The 20482-nt window shown below is 36.2% G+C and overlaps 1 protein-coding gene across 1 annotated transcript in view; it reads left to right on the plus strand.

The window, feature by feature from the left end:
- AHR (aryl hydrocarbon receptor) overlaps positions 1–20482 on the plus strand; it is a 62768-nt gene that overhangs the window by 3853 nt on the left and 38433 nt on the right. The window contains exon 2 of the mRNA XM_084510979.1: positions 4100–4287. Within this exon, the coding sequence (XP_084367105.1) occupies positions 4100–4287 (188 nt within the window). The remainder of the gene's footprint in view (positions 1–4099; positions 4288–20482) is intronic.

The raw sequence follows: 20482 nt of genomic DNA on the forward strand, positions 1-20482 counted from the left end.
GTTGGTGTGGGTTTTGTTCTTTGATTTTTTTTGGTGGTGGTGGTTTCTTTGTTTGTATTTGTTGTCTTTTTTTTTTTTTTTTTTTTGGCAATGCTTCTTGCAAAAGTATACTTTTTGGAAAGAAAATCTGCCATAAATGAATATAGTCAAATGTAGATACTGTGGCCAGCAGTGAAGAGCATGCTTTTTTTTTTTTTTTACCTTTCTGAATAGGCTTGGCTTGTGATCTGAAACACTATCGCAGTATGTTAGAACTGAGCAAGAAGCTTTCGCTCCTGGCTGGTGTTTGGCTGTCTCCATTGCTCTGTTGGACACCAAGACAACCTGAGCAAACTGAGACTGTTTGGTCCTTCAGGACAAACAGTTGTACAGCATCCAATAAGCAGCGCACCACTGGTTGGAGTGTGGTGTTTCTTTTTTTTTTTTTTTCTTTGTAAAAACAACCTTATCCCTTCAGCTGCCTAAACCTTTGCTGGCTTCATTGCCTGCTGAAGGAAGCATTGGAAAGTGTATCTTGCCCTTTCAGGATAGGTTAACAACAGCTTTTGGTCAAAGAGGTTGATATTTTGTCTTGTATCTGTTGCTTCCAAAGGAATCATCACCTGAACGTTCATTAATGGTAAATTTGGTTTGGGAAATGAGCATACATGCGTAGGAATCTTTTTCAGTTGTTAAAGTAAACAGAGAATTTGGGGGGAGGTCACCTATGTAGCACATGCTTAGTGGTAACTGGTGTGTTTCATATACCTGAGCTACAGTTAATTGAGTAATGTACAGAAGAAAAACATGTTATTTCATGAAATTTTAAAGATGAGATGAAAAATAAATACAGCTGAAAAGATTAAATCCATCGGTTAGGTGACATGCATATTCTCTTTCATGCTGTTTTTTTTCTAAGTGATAAAGCCATTCTGATGAACTTCTTAATTAGCTTTTAAACATAATTATCTGTTTCTTGAATGCTCTTCTTGCACATCATTTTATTTCCTGAGTTCATTTCACACTTTGGTCCTGTGAACCAGGCATCATGCTTTTCAGTGTTTCTCTTTTTTTTTTTTTTTTTTTTTTTTATAGAATTCTTTGTTGAACAAAATAAATCTGTCTTGTTTTCACTTTTTCAAAGGACTGCATCAATTTTCCTTTAAAAATACAACTTAGCATATAAATACTGAGATTTATTTTGGCCTCTTAATAAGAAGACTCAGATACTCGTGCACTTCTTAAGAACATAGTGTTATTAATGTCTGAGTACACACATGGTAAGCATTAGTAATTAAAACTTCTGTTTAAGTTGTTTGTAGTAAACCTCTGAAAATAGTAGTCAACTAATGTTGATCTCTTCTAATGTTAGAACTAGAATTAGCTGTCCTTGCTTGTTTTACAGCTGTTGGGTGATAAGGACTCAGTTCAGTTAAGAGATACTGAGTGCACAGAGACCTCTGGCCTTTGATTGATTAGAGAATTCAAATTTCCTGTAAGGTAAAAGATTAAGAACCAAAAAGTCAGCTTAAAATCTGTTCCCTTCTTCAGTCTTTTAGTCTTTTTTTTTTTTCCTTTATAAATAAAATGTGTGTGAATTTAATCTTGACGTAGCATTCCATTTTCCTTGAAGATAACTTTCTGCAACGCAGCTCGGGCTGCCCGTAGCATCGAGGGTTTATATAAGTGAATGGAAAATGGTTCAAGTCACTACTTATTCCCCTTCATTTACACACTAATTTCTTTTGTCCCTGAAGATACTTGTTCTGTTTATATCATGGATTTTAGTTGTGTCATAAAGGATAAAATTAGGAAAAATCAGTATTTCCTTTGGAAGGAGAGGATAGATGGTAAGATTTATATTGCAAATACCGGATGTTCAGAAATGAATGCTATGGTTAGGAAATCTGTATGCTTTGGACTACTTAGAAGTATGAAAGAAAAATTACTTGAAAGTAAAGCAAAAACAATTAGATCCCACAGTTTGACAAGGTAACTGCACAGTTTCATATAATTTCAACATAACTTGCCAAACTGCTCATAGAAGTTTTAAGCAAGGCAGGAGGACAGTAGTGAAAATAGGAAGGTAGCATTTAGTGCTTTTTTTTGTTTGTTTTTTTTGGAAAAGATGGCATATGGTGAACAGTTTTCCTGGGGACCTTTGTTTTTTAGAAACATGTTTGATTTGATAGTGGTGAGCTCTTCACTGGCTGTTAATCAGCTGTTATCTGCTAAAGGTTTGGAATTCATTATTCTGTGCTTGTATTTATGGTTGTTTAATACATTAAAATATTTATGAAGCAATGTTGAATGTTGGTGGTGATGTTTGGTGTTCTTGGACTTTATTTTGTTAAGGTTATATTTAAGTTGTGTTATTCTTGTACAAGTGAATATCCTGCCAGAATAAGAGAATGTGAATAAAACTTTACTAAATTATTTTAAGATAGTATTTTATTTTATTTTATTTTATTTTAAGAAGTAGTAGTAGAAGAATTTTAATTTATCCTCTTGATCCATCTCTTTTCCTGCATTTCCAATGCTCGTAGTATAGAGCTGTGCTACAGCTGTGTCCTAGGCAGTGCTTAGTCTGTCGCAAGGTTAACTTAAGGAGTAAGTAGTTGCTGCATTTTATCCGTTCACTATCATATTATGTTATGGCACCTTCAAGTTACCAGGTTACACATAAAAAAACATGCCCTTTAATGTACAGAAGGGCAGCTGCAGAGCCAGTGGCCAGGTAGCCAGGCGTAAGTGCAAGTTTTTGACAAGTGCTTGTAAAAAGAATGGTTTGAATTTAAACTAAGAAGTGTAATTGAAACATAAAAGGAGGGGAATAAAAAGAACCACAAGCTAAGAAAATGAATGTCCACTCTATCGCTATGTTTTTGACTGGAAGCACAAGATGAGATTATTTTTCAATATGGTTCACGTTCAGCAGCGGCAAAAATAACTGTTGGAGCTTTTGTAGTTTCTCATCTAAAAAAGGGTTTTAAAGACAAAACTTGGAAGCAGACTAAACAAAATACTGAAGAATTTAACTGCTGAAGTCTTTATGTTCAGTATTTTCACGAATGATGCACCTTGCAGAGCCAACATCCCTATGAAAGCAGCCAAATTGTAAGAGATCAGTAATGGCTACAGCTCTCAAATACAATTGTGATGTGGGAGAAGTGGGAATTTAATCACTCTTTAGTTAGGAAACAGTGTGATAAATGTTCTAAAATGTATTATGGCTCGCACAGATAAGTTAATTGGTTTTAGTGTTGGCTTGGTATGGCTAAATATAATTCAAGTGAGGAGGGGGCATAATTCTGTTTTTAGACTACTGCATGTATGAAAAGGTATGAGTATTTGTATTCAGGTATCTGGAGTTGGAGCTCAGGGCAAATATGAATAGAAAACAGCAGGTTTACAAGAAGTTTATTATCTACTTCATAACAGAAAGCTTTTCACATTGTACTATGTGAGCTACAAAGGCATGCCTTTTTCATGCCATACTCAAGTGGAATGCCATCAGCTAGGAGTTGATTTACAGGACAAGTTCAATAGTGGGAGCGAGAGAGATTTTACTTGCTGACTGAGCTGTATCTCTTTTCTTGTGCAGTTTTGAATGCCTTGTTGTCTAGCAAGTTCCTAAGCCTTTTGTTGTGTTCACTTGACAATAACCTGTTCCAAACATTGATGAAGAATGAAGGACACCTGTGAAAAATTGCAATTCAAGTTAAAACTAGCCTGTCAAATGATTTGTGCACAAATATTAATAGATATTAACTGAATTATTTTTAATACAAATGTTTGGAAGAACTGAAGTGAAGTTTAAGTGAAACCATAGGAGGGTTTTAATAAATGCTAAATCTCTTAAGGTTTCAAATGGTCATTACGTGGTCAGATAGCTATCGCAGCTCTTACTGCTTCATTTAATAGTGGGTGTATTGGGGGGGAGTTAAATGATCTTAGATTAATTCTATTTTTTTTTTTCCGTGGGAAACAGAAGTCAGTTGGGAAAAACATTTTGCATGTTACAGTTTAAAAGGCTATTTGTAATGTTAGGTTTGGCAAATCCTTACCTTCATTTTGGGAAGGAACTTTTGTTTATATTTTGTTTGTTTCTTTGCCACAGAGTAAAGCCATCCCCAGCTGAAGGAGTCAAGTCCAATCCATCCAAGAGACACAGGGATCGTCTGAATGCAGAGTTGGATCGCTTGGCTAGCCTTCTGCCTTTCCCTCAAGATGTTATCGCCAAATTGGATAAGTTGTCTGTGCTTAGGCTTAGCGTCAGTTACCTGAGAGCCAAAAGTTTTTTTGACGGTAAGGATTGGGAATTTATGTTTTTGGACTGCTTGTAGAATTCTGTTCATACTGTAGGCTGATTTCAGCTGTTTAAGTACTTAAACTTGTTAAATTTATCTGTATTTTAAGGGAACATCCAGTTGCACGGATATGTACAATGTAACTGTATAAAGTAAGCTTTCCAGTTTCTTGAAAACCAAATGTAACCACTTAAAATCACAAGTCTTTCAAAGCTTTGCATTTGGAAATAGTATCACCCTTTATGAGTCTTCCAGTCCTTTTTCTTAGACTTTCAAAGAGAAGAGATGAGATTTATTTTTTCCTCCTCTGAAAATAGCCTTCCTAAAGCCATTACAGTTCAATACATGTCGTATGAATTCCCGTCAGCTGTATGCTTTGCTTAATGATGCATGAAAAATGCTTCATATAGGGTTTAAGACTTAAAATAGGTTAGGACTTCATATAGGTTAAAAGACTTACATAGGGTAACTGTTAGTACTCCTTCTTATAGTTTATCATGAAGGTGACTTCTAAAGAAATAGAGGCAACGTCCTTCCTGTCTTCAAGCCCTGATTAAAGCAGCATATGAGGCATTAAGATGACAGCTGAGGTTCTCCAACTGTGTGGGCAGGTATTCGCTGACCCCAGCCTGGGAGAAGGTAACACAGCAGCGCTCAGAGTTGTAATTAGGCCAGCAGAACGTGTCCTCCTGTACTGTGTCAGGGTGGCAAAGGAGTTCAACCCCTCTCCTTCATTACCTCAGTTGTTCTGTAGGGTGAAATGTGGTGGTTGGCTGCATGCCAGTCTCTGCAAAAGCAGAAATAGTCTGGTCCTTTGCATTACTGGAATAAAGCAAAGAGCTGGTATTTAAATAAAACTACTCTTTTTTTTTTATCAATCAGAAGTTTTATGACACTATACTGAAGATAGAATTACATTCCTCAGCATCTGCAGCTGAACAGTCTCTTTTTACTCACTCATTTATTTTTTTGAGTTATTTGGACGCGAAAATAACCTCTGTCCTTACCAGCTAAAAATTTAGTGGTATATGGACTGATCTCAATTTCTCATGCAGTGGAAGTGCTTGATTTTTGTTTTTATTTTGTTCAGACAACTTGTACTCAAAGGTTTTGGAATAAAGGGATTAGTGATATTATTTCTGTATAGGAAAAAAAATCATGGCTTTACCTTGTTTCGTGATGTAAAAGGATGGAAAAGCCTATAATCACTCTACACCAAAATTTACATCAGTTGCTTGTTTCAAATTTGAAAATGAAGGTAGCTTTCAGCCATTCAGCAGCAGGGAAGTTGTATATCCATCTCAAGATGCGATTTAAATACTGTTGAAGCATACCTAAGCTGTGTTGCAACTCAGTAACAATGTACTGTTCCAATGATATCCACAACATACAGACACATGCAGCTACTATGGCTATAATACTGGACCACAGTTGTGGAATACTGGTTATTGTGTAATAACGAATTAAGTGGCAGAGTTTTAATTTGCCTGATAGGAATTGTAAAGTATTTTTCAAACAATGAGTGAGTGTATATACTGGGTGTATTACAACAGAATATTTTTCCTGTAATTTCTATAAAATAAAATAGCCTGGTATATGTGAAACATTGTTCAAAAAATAAAAATAACATCAAATTATTTAAGATAAAGCAAGAGTAACGTTTACCTTCATAGAAGCTACATGGTCTTTTTTTTTTTTCTGGAAAGAGGCTTCTTGCTATTTCTTTAGAGGTAGGACGACTACAAATCAGGTTAGTAATCAATATCAATCTGAAGGTGTTTAAGAGCTAACATAGGTGGTTAAAGATACACGTAAACAAGATGATGCAATCTAAGACTATGATAGATCCAATATTGCACACAGGAAAATAATTTTTACTATTTTATGGTACTTAAATAGCATGAAATCTATTTCAGTTGAAACTGACCCAGCAAAGGACAGATAAGTGCTTTGAAGTACCTAATTAGTGAATAAATATCAACAGCAGCAAAAATAAAGAACCCTACCACCCCAGGTTAGTTGGTTTTATGATCTGCCCATACAGTGCTTCTCACGGAACTGATTTTTGAAGGAATGTTTTCTGTAGTTAAATAATGAGGAAAGCCCTGTAGAACAAATCTGATAAACCCAAGAGTGATCATCGATTGTCACCTTGAGTGCCTGGCCTGAGCCAGCAGGTCCATGTTATTAACACAGCATGCTGAAGTAAAGGGAAACGCTAAATGAATAACAGGATGCAAATGGGGGGGTGTGTAAATTCCTGCGGAAAGTAAAATATAAACGCGTAATCATATGATCTTGCTTGAAAGGAAACCCAAGTTTTTGCTGTAACAATAGATATTTTTTCAAAGAAAACACTTGCATTTTTCCAAGTTTAAATAATCCAGAGTGGATGTCTGTTCTCTGAAGGCGGAAGTCTGGGAGGGGCGGGGAAGAACTGTTTTATGAAAGACATCTCAAGAAGTCGTGTCCATTTAACTAAATGTGCCTCACTTAGATGTCTAGTTGTTCCTTTAAAAGCTAAGTATTAAAAAAAAAAAGTCTTCCCTCCCAAATCATTAAGATGGTACTGAATTTTCCCTGGAGTTAAAGACAGATGAGTTTTTACATAGCATCAAGTTAGAAATGCAGTAGGCTTTAGCACACTTAACACACTCCAGATTCTAGGAAATTGTTGTATGTCTTTTTCTTTTCCATAACCTTTAAACATTTTCCTTTTCTCTGTTGGTAACTGATTATATTGTGTTGAGCACTTGCTTTTGATTGTTGTAGCTTGTTGTTGAAGTTCCCCAGTGGCTGCTGTTAAGCAATCCTGTATGGCTGTCCTTCAGCTACGCAAGTCCATGATGCCGTAGCTGTCTGTGTGGTCAGGTTACTCAAGTCAGCACGGTGGCAGAAAGTTTTCTGTGTCTGCATCAGGCACTCTGGCATGCTCTTGTATGCACTAAAATTGGAATGTGAAGTTCTGGAGTCAAGAAAGATGTTTCAGTAGTGGCTTAAAATAATGTCTCTTGAGTCTGCTTCAAGCCAGAGTTCTTGCGTGGTCAGTCAAAGCTAAGAAATTATTTGAGGTAGTGTTGCTTTTCAGCTGTGTGCTGATACCTGCAAGTACTGACATAGATCAGCAGTCCTCAAAGTCAAGCAGGTGAGTTTAAATCACCGCTGGAGTATTTGGTTTTTGTATGTAAGATACTTTCTGAAAGTGGCTTAAGGCAAACTTGTTATTTTTAAGAGACTGGGATAAATCAGGCAGGTGTCTGCTGATGGTAAAGAATGACTTGGTATGTTCTCCTTGTGTTATTTCACTCTGTTTTGATGTGAAGTGCTAATACATATGTGCATTCAGCAGTGAAAAGCATATAGAAGTAGGGTATGGGACAACAGTTCTTTGTGTGGATGCAGGTTAGTGTGAGTTCAGCATCTGGAGCACAACTGGACGGTCATTTAAGCATAGCCTGTGTTCCCTGTGCATGCTAAAATGAAAGCCCTTTTGCCTCTAGCTCTGGTCCTATGTGACAAATTGACAACTATTTAAATACCACAGCAAGAAAGAACACTTATAAGTCTTCTCAGGGTTTTGGTGAAGCAGTTAGATTAAAGGGATAAATGGGAATAAAAACATAATTAATATGATAACTTTTTTAACGTGTACAGGCATGTTTTTTTTCTACGGTATACTGAGAATTAAGGAGAGGTTTGCAGAAACTGAAATGAAGTAGCTGTACTCTGTATGTGTACCCATAAGTTAGAAACAGAATTGAATGTGTTGCTTATTAATTATTCTTTTATCCATTTTGCTAAGAATTCCTGTGGTTTAAAGTATATATTTTTTTCTCTTGCTTATTGGACAGTTCTGCAATTACAGAAGAAAGTTTCTGTTCAAAATTAGTTCAGAATTGGTTTCTTATGTTGGATGCAAGTGATTCTGGCAAGCACAGCAATAACAGAATAATTAAGAATTTTTTCCAGTAAGTTTGCATTGCCTAATTTTACTTTGTAATATAATTAACACGCATTCTTTGGCATAACATAGCTTAAATTTGCAATGCATCCATTGTCATCACGTAAAATATATTCTTTGATATAATGTGTTTTTCTTGTGATGCCTGCTGTTCTATTGTACTGCATATTCAAGAGAACAGACTGCATGAGGTTTCTGCTCTGAGGAGTGCAGCTTAGGATAAGATGTACAGTACAGATAGTAAAGACAGGTAAAACGGGAGACTCTGTTTATTCTGTCTCATTAAGAATGTTACAATATATCTACAAGCTAACAGATACAAATATTTTTTTTTTTTTTTTTTATCCAAGTTTTAAATTTTGCTGTGGAGGAGAAACCTCTAATTACAAAACAACTGATGAAAGCTCAGCCTCCTAAGGCCAGTATAATACAGCCTGACTCACTTTTATTTCAGGTGATTGCATTTACCTGGCTTGTTTATTTAAAGCACCTTTCCTCATGTTTTTTCAAATGGGCAACTTCCTTTTCATGTTTGCCCTCTTTCTTTGCTCTTCCTCCTCTATGCTTAGACACTTGCCTCCCAAGCCAGGAGAAGCTAAAGCCCTCCAGGACAGCGGTACAGTCAGGCTGCGGTTAATGCTTGCAAGTGTTTATGTTGATGCCAGCAGCTTCTTGTGGGTTTGACTCCTCTTACTTAAATCATCATTGCATTAGGAGGCGTTTTTGTACTCACAAGGTGGAAAAATACCCCCATAGTTTGAGTGTGGTTTTGGTGGAGTGCCATTTGATCTTGACGTGATGAAGTTAAATGGAGAATCCACCACGTCTTGTTTCTAGCAGTTGCATCCTTCTGTTAAAATATTATTCAGATTTCAGTTTGCTTGTTTTTTGGCCTTAGAAGCTACACACTTCTCTGTCTAATCAGATGGCTTTTCTGCATTCTGTGTTTCTACCATAGGTATCAATTCATGTTTAAATTTTTGAATGAGCTGTTTTACATTCTGTTGGAGGTTTGGAGGAAAAACGGGAAAACTTCATATATTTCCTCTCATACTGTTTTCTACTCCACCCCATCCAGAGTCATTACAGAATGTGTACCTTGGAATAGTATGGGTATTGAAGTATCAGCCTGTTGTACCATTCAAGTTATTTCCTAATCCGTGCTGCCATACTTGTCTTTTTTTATTCACCCCTCCCCTTTCCAGCCCAGAGTCAGACTAAGCATTTGTGGCTTGTCTGCTACAGGCTATTTTAGCCTGTATTTTACATAACAGAACATAAGTAGGGATTTAGGCTTTGAAGTCCTAAATTCTGATCCTCACAAATGCTGCTTGGAGCCACGTAGATGTGACATCACCTTAAATCTCCAATTGTGTATGTTTTCACTGTTACATGCTCGTTCTTATTCTTAACTTGACCAGAAACGTTTTATTTTTAGGAGCGCTGTGTCACTAGGCGAGTAATGCAGCTACATAGACCTATACTGCTACGGGCTGATACAACTTACGTTTAATATACCTCATACAGAACACCTAAAACTGTAAATTCTTTTCATATCAGAAAGTAAAAGTTTACTCTATCAATATTTTTGTAGGGTAAAAAGGAGAAATTGGATGCAAATATTGACAGTTAATGTCATCTTTATTTTTTTCTTTTCCAGGACTGTTGCAGTGTATTATTTCAGTGATTGATGTTAGTCATTGTTAGAGCTCCCATTGCAGGGAAGAAGAATAAAAGGTTCTCTCTTCATGTCTGTGCTATGTTTATTACTTGATCAAAAATATATGGAAAGTCTGTGTAGGAGCCTCTTATGTTCCACCAAGCTGTTGTAACAGTTCTTGGAAACCCAGTTCCAGTATGAATAGTATTTGGCTTTACTCTGGAGCCTTTGTGAATAGGGAGATTAGTTTTATGTATACTGTTCTGTGCTATTGCAGTAAATATTCTGCCTTGTTTGCAAGATCAGAGCCTAAAATCTGTTCAAATTGTATAAATGTTCTTGAGATTGATGTGATGGTTAGTCTGACATTCAAAACCAGAGTGGGTAGCAGGTGGATACCAAGTGTGTCAACCTCAGGAAGTACTGTGACTTCTGTGAATCTATATATTCCAAATCTTGTGATTTTTGCTAATATTTTTATCGCTGTACTATAGCACATAAAGATTTGGAGTTTTGTTGTACTACAAACTACGGTGAAAGTGTAATTAAGGAAGTATAATTAGAGGTAGCATCAGGCTTTCAACATCTGTGTTTCATAGGCTTCATGATTCACCCATCTGAATTCGTATGAGTACTATTTGCTTGACTGTGACCTTATGTCCTGGTAATTTAACACTTCAGTATGAATACTCTTTTTAAAAAAAGTGTACAAATAATCTATGAACTCCAAAACAGCTTTTAATGCTGTGTGCCTTTATGACTCAGCAGTTTTGCTCCTGTGTGCTTGTTGATAGGAGAAATGCCCTAGCTTTTCCTGTTTGACTTTATCTGTATTCTGATAAGGAAATAAGACTAGTTTGTATGATTGAGCTCTGTAGACTTGTACAGTTCTAGCCAGTTATAACCCTGTTTATTTTTCCTAAGTAAACAAAAAAACTTTAGCTATGTTAAAACAGGTTTGGCTCCATAAACGCTTTGATAAATTAATAATTAATGAATGATTGCTTTGTGAATTGTTTTTGAAATCTAACTACATAACTAGAAGTTCATTCTAGTTACCAGACCTTCTTGCAATGGATTAATTTATAACTTCTTTTTAAGAGGATATAAAAAAGGTAAGAGAGAGAGCCAATTTCAAGTGCTTTTAAGAGCTTCAGATGAAGTATTGACAAATGTTTCCTGGGGAAAACCTCATAGGAGTTCTTGTACCTCTGCAACGATGGACTGTCAAAGCTGTATGTTTTAACAATATATTATATTAATGACAAAACTGATTGCAGTTGTTCTAGGAACTTACGTGAAGTAAACCGTAAGAACCAGACTGCTTATCTGAAACTACTTTAAGAAAGTGCAGTTTTGCTGTTTGCCAGCTGTGAACATTAAAAGGTACACATAAATAGGAATAGGTCAACTTTGGTAATTCATGCTGAACTATGTTTTTAATTGAACAGAGAGATGCTCATTTTTTTCCACAGCATAATTTCTCTTGAAATTCAACCCACGTGCCATTTGAATTGCTCTGTATTGCAGACTTTATGCATGGCATCATATGACGTACAATAAGCTGAAAGTTGTGCGTGTATGGGCCCTTCAGACAAATTCTAGCTGATTCAATAAGGTAGGAATTTACTGGAGTGAGTCCGTGGTCTGACTGGTCAAACATTTTTGACTTACCCCATCGGACTCCATTGTCATGTGTTCAGTGTTATGATTCTTGTGGGCAAGCACAAGGTACGAGCTTTTCATGCTGAAGTATTCAGTCTTTGAATTATTGTTTGCTTCTTGATGTCTGCATTTGAGTTGCCAGCTGAAGGATGATGCCTTTCCTTTATTGATTTAAAATGTGCCACATAAATATTTGTTTATATTTAGAGGAAGAGATAATGGTATCTCCCCATCTACTTCTTGGTATACCATCTGTTGTTCGATGTGCTTTATCGGACAAAGATAAGAAATGTATCTAGACCACTGATACGGGACTGATACTTTTTTTTGATAGTCTTTATTTATTGACCTATTAAGTGGGAAACTTTGTAGATAGGTAGAACCGATTATATGTTGTTTTTTTTTGTATGTGTATGTCTGATTCTTGAAAAGGATAACAATGCAAACAGGAATTCTCATTCAGTATGTTAAACAGATGGCATAAATGTTAATGTGTTATACCTAGTAATGTGGAAGGAAAAAAAATACTGATCTTCATGCAACCCATCAGCGTTTGAAAGTAGGGTGCAATGATTATGCTCTTCTGCAAGAAGTCTGAGGCACATGGCTGTAAGAGTTTTTAGGAATGCATCAGCATCTGTACTTCTCAGGTGTCCCCCTTTCCTCTGCTAGCCCCATGCTGTCTCAAGCTTTGTTGGCTGGCTGTGGACCCTCTTCTGGAACACTTCCAGCTGCTTACCTCAGTGCTTAGGAGGGTCAGCTGCCCCGAGGTCCTCAGTGTTTCTTTCAGTGTGGATCTACATGTACTACTCTGAAATGGCTACTGGCTTAAGTAGTTCTTCCTCAGTTTTTATCATGTGAGAATGCTAGTCTCGTTAATCTGTACACTAAGGTCAAATCAAGTGTGGTGGACCTGACTACCTTTTAAGAGGAATACCTGATTCTGTGAGCAAGGAAGAGCAGTGGATAATGTTTACCTTGACTTTAGCAAGGTCTTCAGTATCATCTCTCATTCTTTTATATTGCCAAACCATTGAGTCCTGGTTTGGATAGATGGCCTCTAATGGCAGTGGAAACGTGCCTGGAACAGCAGGCTCAAAGGATTGTGAGTAGCAGTATAAAGCCCAGCTGGTGGCCTGTTACTTGCAGTGTTCTTCCGGGTTCAGCATTGCAGCCAGTGCTGTGAATGTCCTCCTTAACAGAACAGGTCCATGGGCCTTTACAGTGATATAAGCAGGGAATAAGTCCTATATCCCAAGTAGAAGACGATCTTGGTCTGGAAGGGAAGCACACTTCCAGAAGCTCACTTGACTTCCCTGCCATGCTTTAAACATTCCAGAAGGTCCTCTGTTAAGTTGCTGAATGGTTTTGAATTGGCACAAAAACATATATTCCACCAAAAGAGATGAAGCTATGTTTTTGCTTCAATTTAAATGAGGAATTTCTGTTAGAAATTGCTTAATCATTAACATCCATGTAAAGCAAGGGTTGGACTTGAATGGTCTTGTAAAAACAACCTCCCAAATTTACCTCCACACCTGTTTGACTATATTCGTGGCAAAACTCAACGTCATGTTTTGTTAGGAGAATAATCGAGTTGTCTGGTTATGTACTATGATATGAAATGTAATTGACCATTTCCTTTTGTTCAGTTGAAAGCTTACAGAAATTCCCCAGGCAAAAGTCTGTGAGGTTTCTATTGAGATATTAATTGTGTGAAGCCAAAGTTCAGGCATTGTTTTTATATTTAATAGTTAAAAAAAAAAAAAAAAAAAAAATGTGGACTTGAGTTAAACATTGAGTACCCGGTCCAAGTCTGAGTGAGATGAGTTTGTCTCTGAAATCAATAGACAGTAAACTAACTGTGAACTGTAAATGAAATTTGAAAATCACTCCAGATTCCTCAGCCTTATCATGAAAAATGATTATTAGTGTACAAACCTGAGAAAGCAGATACTTCAAAAAGACTTCCTTAGCCAAGGGTTCAAGCGTTTGTTTCAGAATTTATTAAAAATAAATCTGTGCTGCTACCAGTAATTTTCTACTTAGAAGTAAGAAATCAAAAATAATAACAAATAGATGATGATTTTTAAACACAATGTAATGGCTGATTGCTTTATGGTTATAAACGCTCTGCGTTGTTCCAAACTCTGTAAGAATTAATTGACAGGAAAAAGAAACTCTGTGTTAAGATTTAAGGGTGCAAAAAAAACCCAAAAACAAACAAACAAACAAAAAAAACAAAAACAACCCAACCAACCCAAAATATGATAGATGGGTACCTCTGGGCATCTAGGCTAAACCTACATCTCATTCCATAAGGAAGTAAATCACTGCATTTTCTCTGATTCTTCATTGCTCACATCTAACAGTTTAGCCAGTCTTCTGACTAGGTTAAAGGTTGGACTAGATGACTTAGAAGTCTTTTCCAACCTGAATGATCCTATGATTCTTTTGTTTTCCTCTTTTTTGTCTAAACCAGTGTCATATTAATAGGCCTGATGGTAAGTTACAATTTGTGGGCATATTGCAAGTCTAGCTGGCTTTTTTTTCTGTACAGACGTGGAAGATGTACAGAGGAGATGTTGAATGGGAAATACCTCAGAAGAAATGTGTGTGTACCAGGATATGGTTTTGGTGATTCAGCAAGTGACTCTCTTCTTTGTGATAGTTATGGAACAAGAGTTCATTTCCTCCAAGTCTTGAAACCACAAGCAGCGTACGGTTTGGTATGTGGTTGTTAAGTTGCTTCAAAGCCCAAGTGAGAGTTGACAGATTTGTACATTGCAGGAAACATGCAGTTGTTCTATTCTGTTTTAAAGTAAATGATAAAAGCAAAAGTTGAAAGTTCTATTCCCAGTTAGTGTTTTTTAATAAACACCCAGTAAAGTCTGACATCAGGTGACCAAGTGCAATTGGCTAGCCATAAAAGCACTGGACACTAATCACTGTTCTGCTGCTTTATGGAAATATCTTTTGTAGACAAGCTTGAAAGTTTTTTGTTGTTGTTGTTTTATTTTGCTTTTCTTAGCTCCTTCACTTGCTCAGGTTCGAATATAAGTTGAGAATGACTGCTGATTCATTAGAGGCTTAGAAATTCCCAGACAACATGTAGGTACCAATGACCTTCTTGGACAAAGACTGTAATAACTTATCCCTAATCCTTCACTTCATGGTACTGTAACCAACCTACCTTCTTACTGCTCCTCAAAAAGGGCTGCTTGCCTTTCATCTATCATTTAAATCTCATTCTGTATCCCAGTTTGGGAGTGTGATGTAGGTATTCTGAGTGAGAAGCACGCACATGCTTATAGGCTTGAAGGTGATGAGATTTTACTGTGTGGTAGTTGCAGCAGCTCCTGGCTTTTGTGCCCAGATCAGGATCCGTGGCTACTGATGCCTACCACACACGTAAAATAACTTGGAAGTGTCTTGCATACCGTGGTTTGGGAACGTCAACTTTAGATAGTCTTTGTTCACAAAAACACTTGCACTAAGTCTTCCAAAAGCAATTACTGAACTCGCATTTTTGGAGGTAGGCACGTGTTGACTTAGTGTGGTGTTTCTGGAGTGATTAATTAGCACACTATGAACTAAGTTCAGCATCACTCAGTTAGTCACTTAAGAAAAAAAAATATACAACTTCATTGTTGTTTTTTCCTTCTACTTAAGAAAACATAGCAGTGTGTTAAGCACCACTTTGTGGCAACTGAAAATACGTCCTCACCTTGTAAGGGAGACTTCTGCATAAACACTTAGCATTCCACGTTGAATAATACGGTTGCTCGTTCTTAAAAAAGCAACATAGAAAAACAAGAACATTAAAAGAAAAAGTTCAGCAATCCCATGTAGGAGAGTTTGAGTTGGTTATAATCAATGTTGTGAGCAATTTGCTGCCATACAGTTTTATTTTGTTTCAGATCCTTGACAGAAGTTTTTTTTTTTTTTTTTTTTTTTTTTTAATTATTATTATTTTTCCACTTTGTAGCAGTTTAAAGAGGAAAACCCCATCTTCATTAGTTCATGGCTTTCTTAACTCTATTTTGAGAATGTACAGAAGAAAGAATCCTATGAAAGTTGAGGAAAATTACATAGAGAATCAGGTTAAACTTCAAGTTCATCAGTTATGGGAGTGTTTTAAAACAGCTTTTAATATCTTTATGGTATATTTCTTAAGAAAATCTTGTAAAATGTAGTGTTACAATGCTGTAAAGTGCTTTTAAAATCAGTAAACGTGTTTCTTCAATGTTGAAACTTCAGCCATGTTTAAGAATGCAAAGCTACTGTTAATGCTTTTAAAAGAAACATTTACTCTATGTGGCTGTCACATTGTACGGAAAAGTAATGCAATTACTCTGCAAGTTACATTTTGCAACGCATTTTGCTCTATGGCCACAGCAGGCATCTTTGTATAAGCCAGCTGTGTAGATTAACATCACCTGCCATGTAAAAGGCAGATGGGAAGCTAGCTTGATTCACTGTCCCTCTATCAATGCCTCAAATAGAGGAACAGAATATTATGCAAGGTAGTAAAAACTGAATTAGTTCTACAAATATGGAGGGAAAAAAAAATCATTCCTTTTGGTTATAATGCATCAATATGCTTTCCACTTGCATTTAGTCTGATTTGTTTAATTTGAAAATGTTTTAAAAGCAGCACTTAAATACTGAACTCGATTCAGATCTAAAGAACAAAACAGATACTCAAAGAACAGCAGAAAAAAGGTTACTAGGCAGTTTCAGTTTGTGATAAGCTGTGATGTTTCTGTCGTTGCTTTTAACATTTTGTATTAATGATACAGAAAGAAGCACTGATTTTTATTTATTTTAAAAGGAAAAAAAAAAGCTGTGGCTAATTGCTTGGCAGGTTGCTTGGACTTTTGAGTACTGTCGTGCAAGGTGGTTTCCTTCTCAGACAACTTCTGCTTGATTAGTTGAAAGTGCTCATGGTAGAACAGGCTTAAAAAAATAAAATAAACTCTTATTTTGCTGTACAGGTTAACTAATGGTTATTTTTTTCTAACTAATAAAAAGCCTTTTTTGTAAAGAAGGAAAAAAAAAATTAGGGAGAAAGTGTGCACACATGAGCAAGTAGAACATCTTTCACCAAATGTGTCTGTGCTGCCTGTTCATAAAATGCGACTTAGTGTATGTTCAGAATGAAAAGTTGGAGCAAGGTTTCAAAAAGTATTGAATGTGTGAAGCAGATCAGTTGTTTTATTTTTGACTTCTTTAGCAGATGATGCTTGTCTAGTAAAATATAGACTGGGAGAAAAAAATAAAATAAACCACTAAAATAGAACCAAGACTGGATAAAAGCAAAGGACATTTCTGCAAAATCATTAGAGTTCTTGGTTAGAGAATTAAGTAGGACAGACACCTGGTGAGAGAGAGAAAGCTATAAAAATCTGCGTATACGAATGAGAATTTTAAAAGCATAGACTAGCAAAGAAGAGCATTTTATATTAAACAATACCCTGGGAAAAGATGGAATGGTGAAATAGTGTAGTGAGTATTATAAACCATGTAGGAAAAATGAATTAGAGCGAAGAGTTGGATTACAAATAATGTGCCAAATGTAGCAAGCATCACACCTAACTTCTCTAGCTTATGAGAAGAAAGCATTAGCAGATAATGACAGAAGTTCTTGAGCAGGCAAACTTGTAAAAATAGCCTTATCAGATTCTACCTGCCTTGTGTTCCAGAACATGTAAGGATTGTTATAAACTCCTGTCTTGCAGGAATTAAACCCATCTCAACACATCAAAACAGAATACTAAAAAACAAAACAAAACAAAAAACAAACAAAAAAAAAAAAAAACAGGGAAGCGTACAGGGTAACATAGCTGTACTAGAGAGGAAGATTAACAGATTAACAAGAGTTTCTATTCCACACCTCCCAACTTCAAATTACTTTGCTGTCATTTCATTTTATGTCACCTGCAACATCCATTCCAGTCCCACATGCTAAGTGCAAAGGAGGTGGCATGTTTCTTTCTGGTGCTGCCATGTACTTAGATTTGCATTCATAGTAGTGCTGAGGCCTTACTCACGTGAGTGCTCACGTTGTGAAATGTATCGTGGCTCTGGAACAAGATGGCTCAGGTGAGGCTGCTATATCTATATATGCAGATATGGTTTTGGGAAGGCCATTACATGTTATCTGTAGCTTTATTCTGTGTTTTAATAGAGACCCTATCTGATGTACAAGAGTGGGGACAGATTATCTGATGTCTGCTGGATGCCAGTTTTGTTCCCTCCTCTGGCTGAGGTCATGTAGCTGGCAGTCACCAGCCAGCCTGGTGTTAAAAAGCTGAGACCCTCCCTCATATTTAGCCTTTTACCTTACCTTCCTAGTCTAAGCTCAGAGGGAATACAATCGTGTTGATTTTTACCTCTTCTCTCCTGGTGAACACATCTGTAAATTATCTCTCAGAGAGGGCTTGTCTGGTTAAGGGTCATAAATGGAAATGAACGGGAAGGGATGCCCTTCCTGTAGCAGGTGAAAGGGGGCAGATTCAAGTGATACACCAGTTGATAATTTCAAGAAAAATGTGATTAGGTTGAATCATTCAGAAATCATTTCTGCTTTACACCCATCTCAGAGAAAATGGCATTTGCAGATTCTTTCAGTGCTGTACAAAGTCATGTGCTGCTGGAGACTTTATGGCATGTCCTCTGCGTGAAAGCATTTGGGAAAAAGATCTGTCTCCCTCTAATTTGGTAACGACCCCCAAGCCTACAGTTGCTATATTTTGTAGAGTGGGTCACATTCCTTTCAGGATGAAAATAAAACATGGGAATTTACACTGTATATAAATATTTCCATACTTGAGGTATCTCTCAACTATTCAGAAGATGCTTTGGCAGCATTAGCCAATGCCATGCCCACAGTCATATTAAACCTCAAACTAGAGCCGTATTAAACTAAACAGAAGGTTCAAGAGACTTTTTGAGGAATTGCCTTAAATTCTTTTTTTTTTTTTTTTTTTTTTTTTTTTTCCCCTTCCTCCTCCAAGATATTCCTGTTACTACTGTGCTTTATGACCTGCCTAACAGGCATCCTTCTAGGGCTTCATGATCTTCCCCTGGAGGGAATTCCTGCATGTATGGAGGTGTTTACTGACTTTGTATCTCATGACCAGAATTTCTCCTTGTTTACTTTCTTTGATGGAAGGACTTGGTAAATGCTATGAAGACATTTCCTAGCATTGACAATTTGAATGCCAGCTCTGAGAGACTTAAGATGTAGATTATACCACAGAGTGTTTGTGGGCATCCTTCAGACCTATTGATATGTGGAAGGTTCTTTGGGAAGATAAGCAGTCAAGATTATCGCTTTCAATGTTAACCACCATGAAATGACACAGGAGGATTACATCTCCCTTAATTAGAAACTTAATGCTTAACAGAGGGTGTAGCTCATTTGGCAGCATCTGCGAGATGTCTAGGGAATTGCTTGTTCTATATTTTAATGGCTTTATGATTTTGTTTGTGATTTCGTCATTGTAATCAGTAGTAACCAAAGCTCTAAAACTGTAATGACGCTTCACCAGATACTACTTTTTTTTATCAAAAATCAACAAAGAAAAATAAAATTTATTCTATAAGGGATATTTACTATGTTTAGATACATACTAAGGCCACAAACTGAACTCTTTTCCTCCAAGGACATTTATAACATCCATAACATATTTATACTGATATTTGCTTGTATTCCAGTAATTCAAAAACAAATCTCAAAGCCTGGTAAATTATCAGCCAGGGCAGTAACTTTGAAAACAGTACTGCTACACCATCACCTTGTACATATATTTCTCCAAAATTAAATGTGATTGTTTCCTTTCGAAAAATGTGATAATGGACTGTGTGCTATGGATTTAATTAAAAAATTGGATTTAAATGGCATCCCACTTAAACATTCTGTAGGGGCAAATTACATACATAAGTGTACCTAGCAGATACAAAAAAAATAATTTTAAAAATAATTTAAAAATCAGCTTTTATATGTTCTGAAATAATAATAATGCTACTCCAGTGTTATACCCAAGTTTTTTTTTTTTTTTTTTTTTAGTTTTATGAACAGGAACATCTGTTTATAGTAGAAACTTTTTACTGTGCTGCTTGCAGGGTAAGGTGCTTCCAGGATGTCAAGAATTTTGTCACTTGAATATATTCTGCAAAGCTGGCAGCTTTGTATTTATGTATTCATAGTTGGTGTACTACTCTTAAGCGTTTGGAATGTAATAATAGTTTTTTTGGCACTAGGATCTGAAGATGGAAGTATTATTTGGCACATAAAAACAAAGAAGTTGTAAATTACTGCAGTTCTAATTTGACTAAACACCCATAGTTCCTTTCCGATTCTTAAAGAAATACATCATTGAACTCTATCTAATTTGTTTATCATTCATCCTTAGATTAAGCCAAGTTAAATTGTTAAGTCAAGTAGTGTTATGTTTGAGGAGAAGCAAGTATTGGTAGTTTTCATAACCTTTCATCCATGAAGAGCAGGAAAACAAATCTGGTATTATAGATACTGCTTTTAATAACTTCTTTCATTGTTAAAGCTAGAAGTATGCAAATAAGTTCATAGTAATATAATAACCTTTCTCAATCTATCGTAGAAAACAAGGCTCTCCTGAAAAAGGAATGCCTGGAAATTTAGTGGTGTTGGTGTTTTATTTTTGTTTTGAGACTGAATGATATTTTTTCCATCTTAAACATTCTGGATATGCTTTGTGAAAAATAGACTATGGCTATTCCATCTGCTGTTTTCGGTTTGTAGAGGTCACTACCTTTCTCTGCTCACACATTTATATAGTCATCGTCAACAATATTCCTTTTTACTTCCCTTTTACACTTGAACTTTTGCACTTGAACAACTTACCTGGAAGGGAATTTGAA

Source organism: Aythya ferina (genome assembly GCF_964211825.1).
Source record: "Aythya ferina genome assembly, chromosome: 2".
Classification (NCBI taxonomy): Eukaryota; Metazoa; Chordata; class Aves; order Anseriformes; family Anatidae; genus Aythya; species Aythya ferina.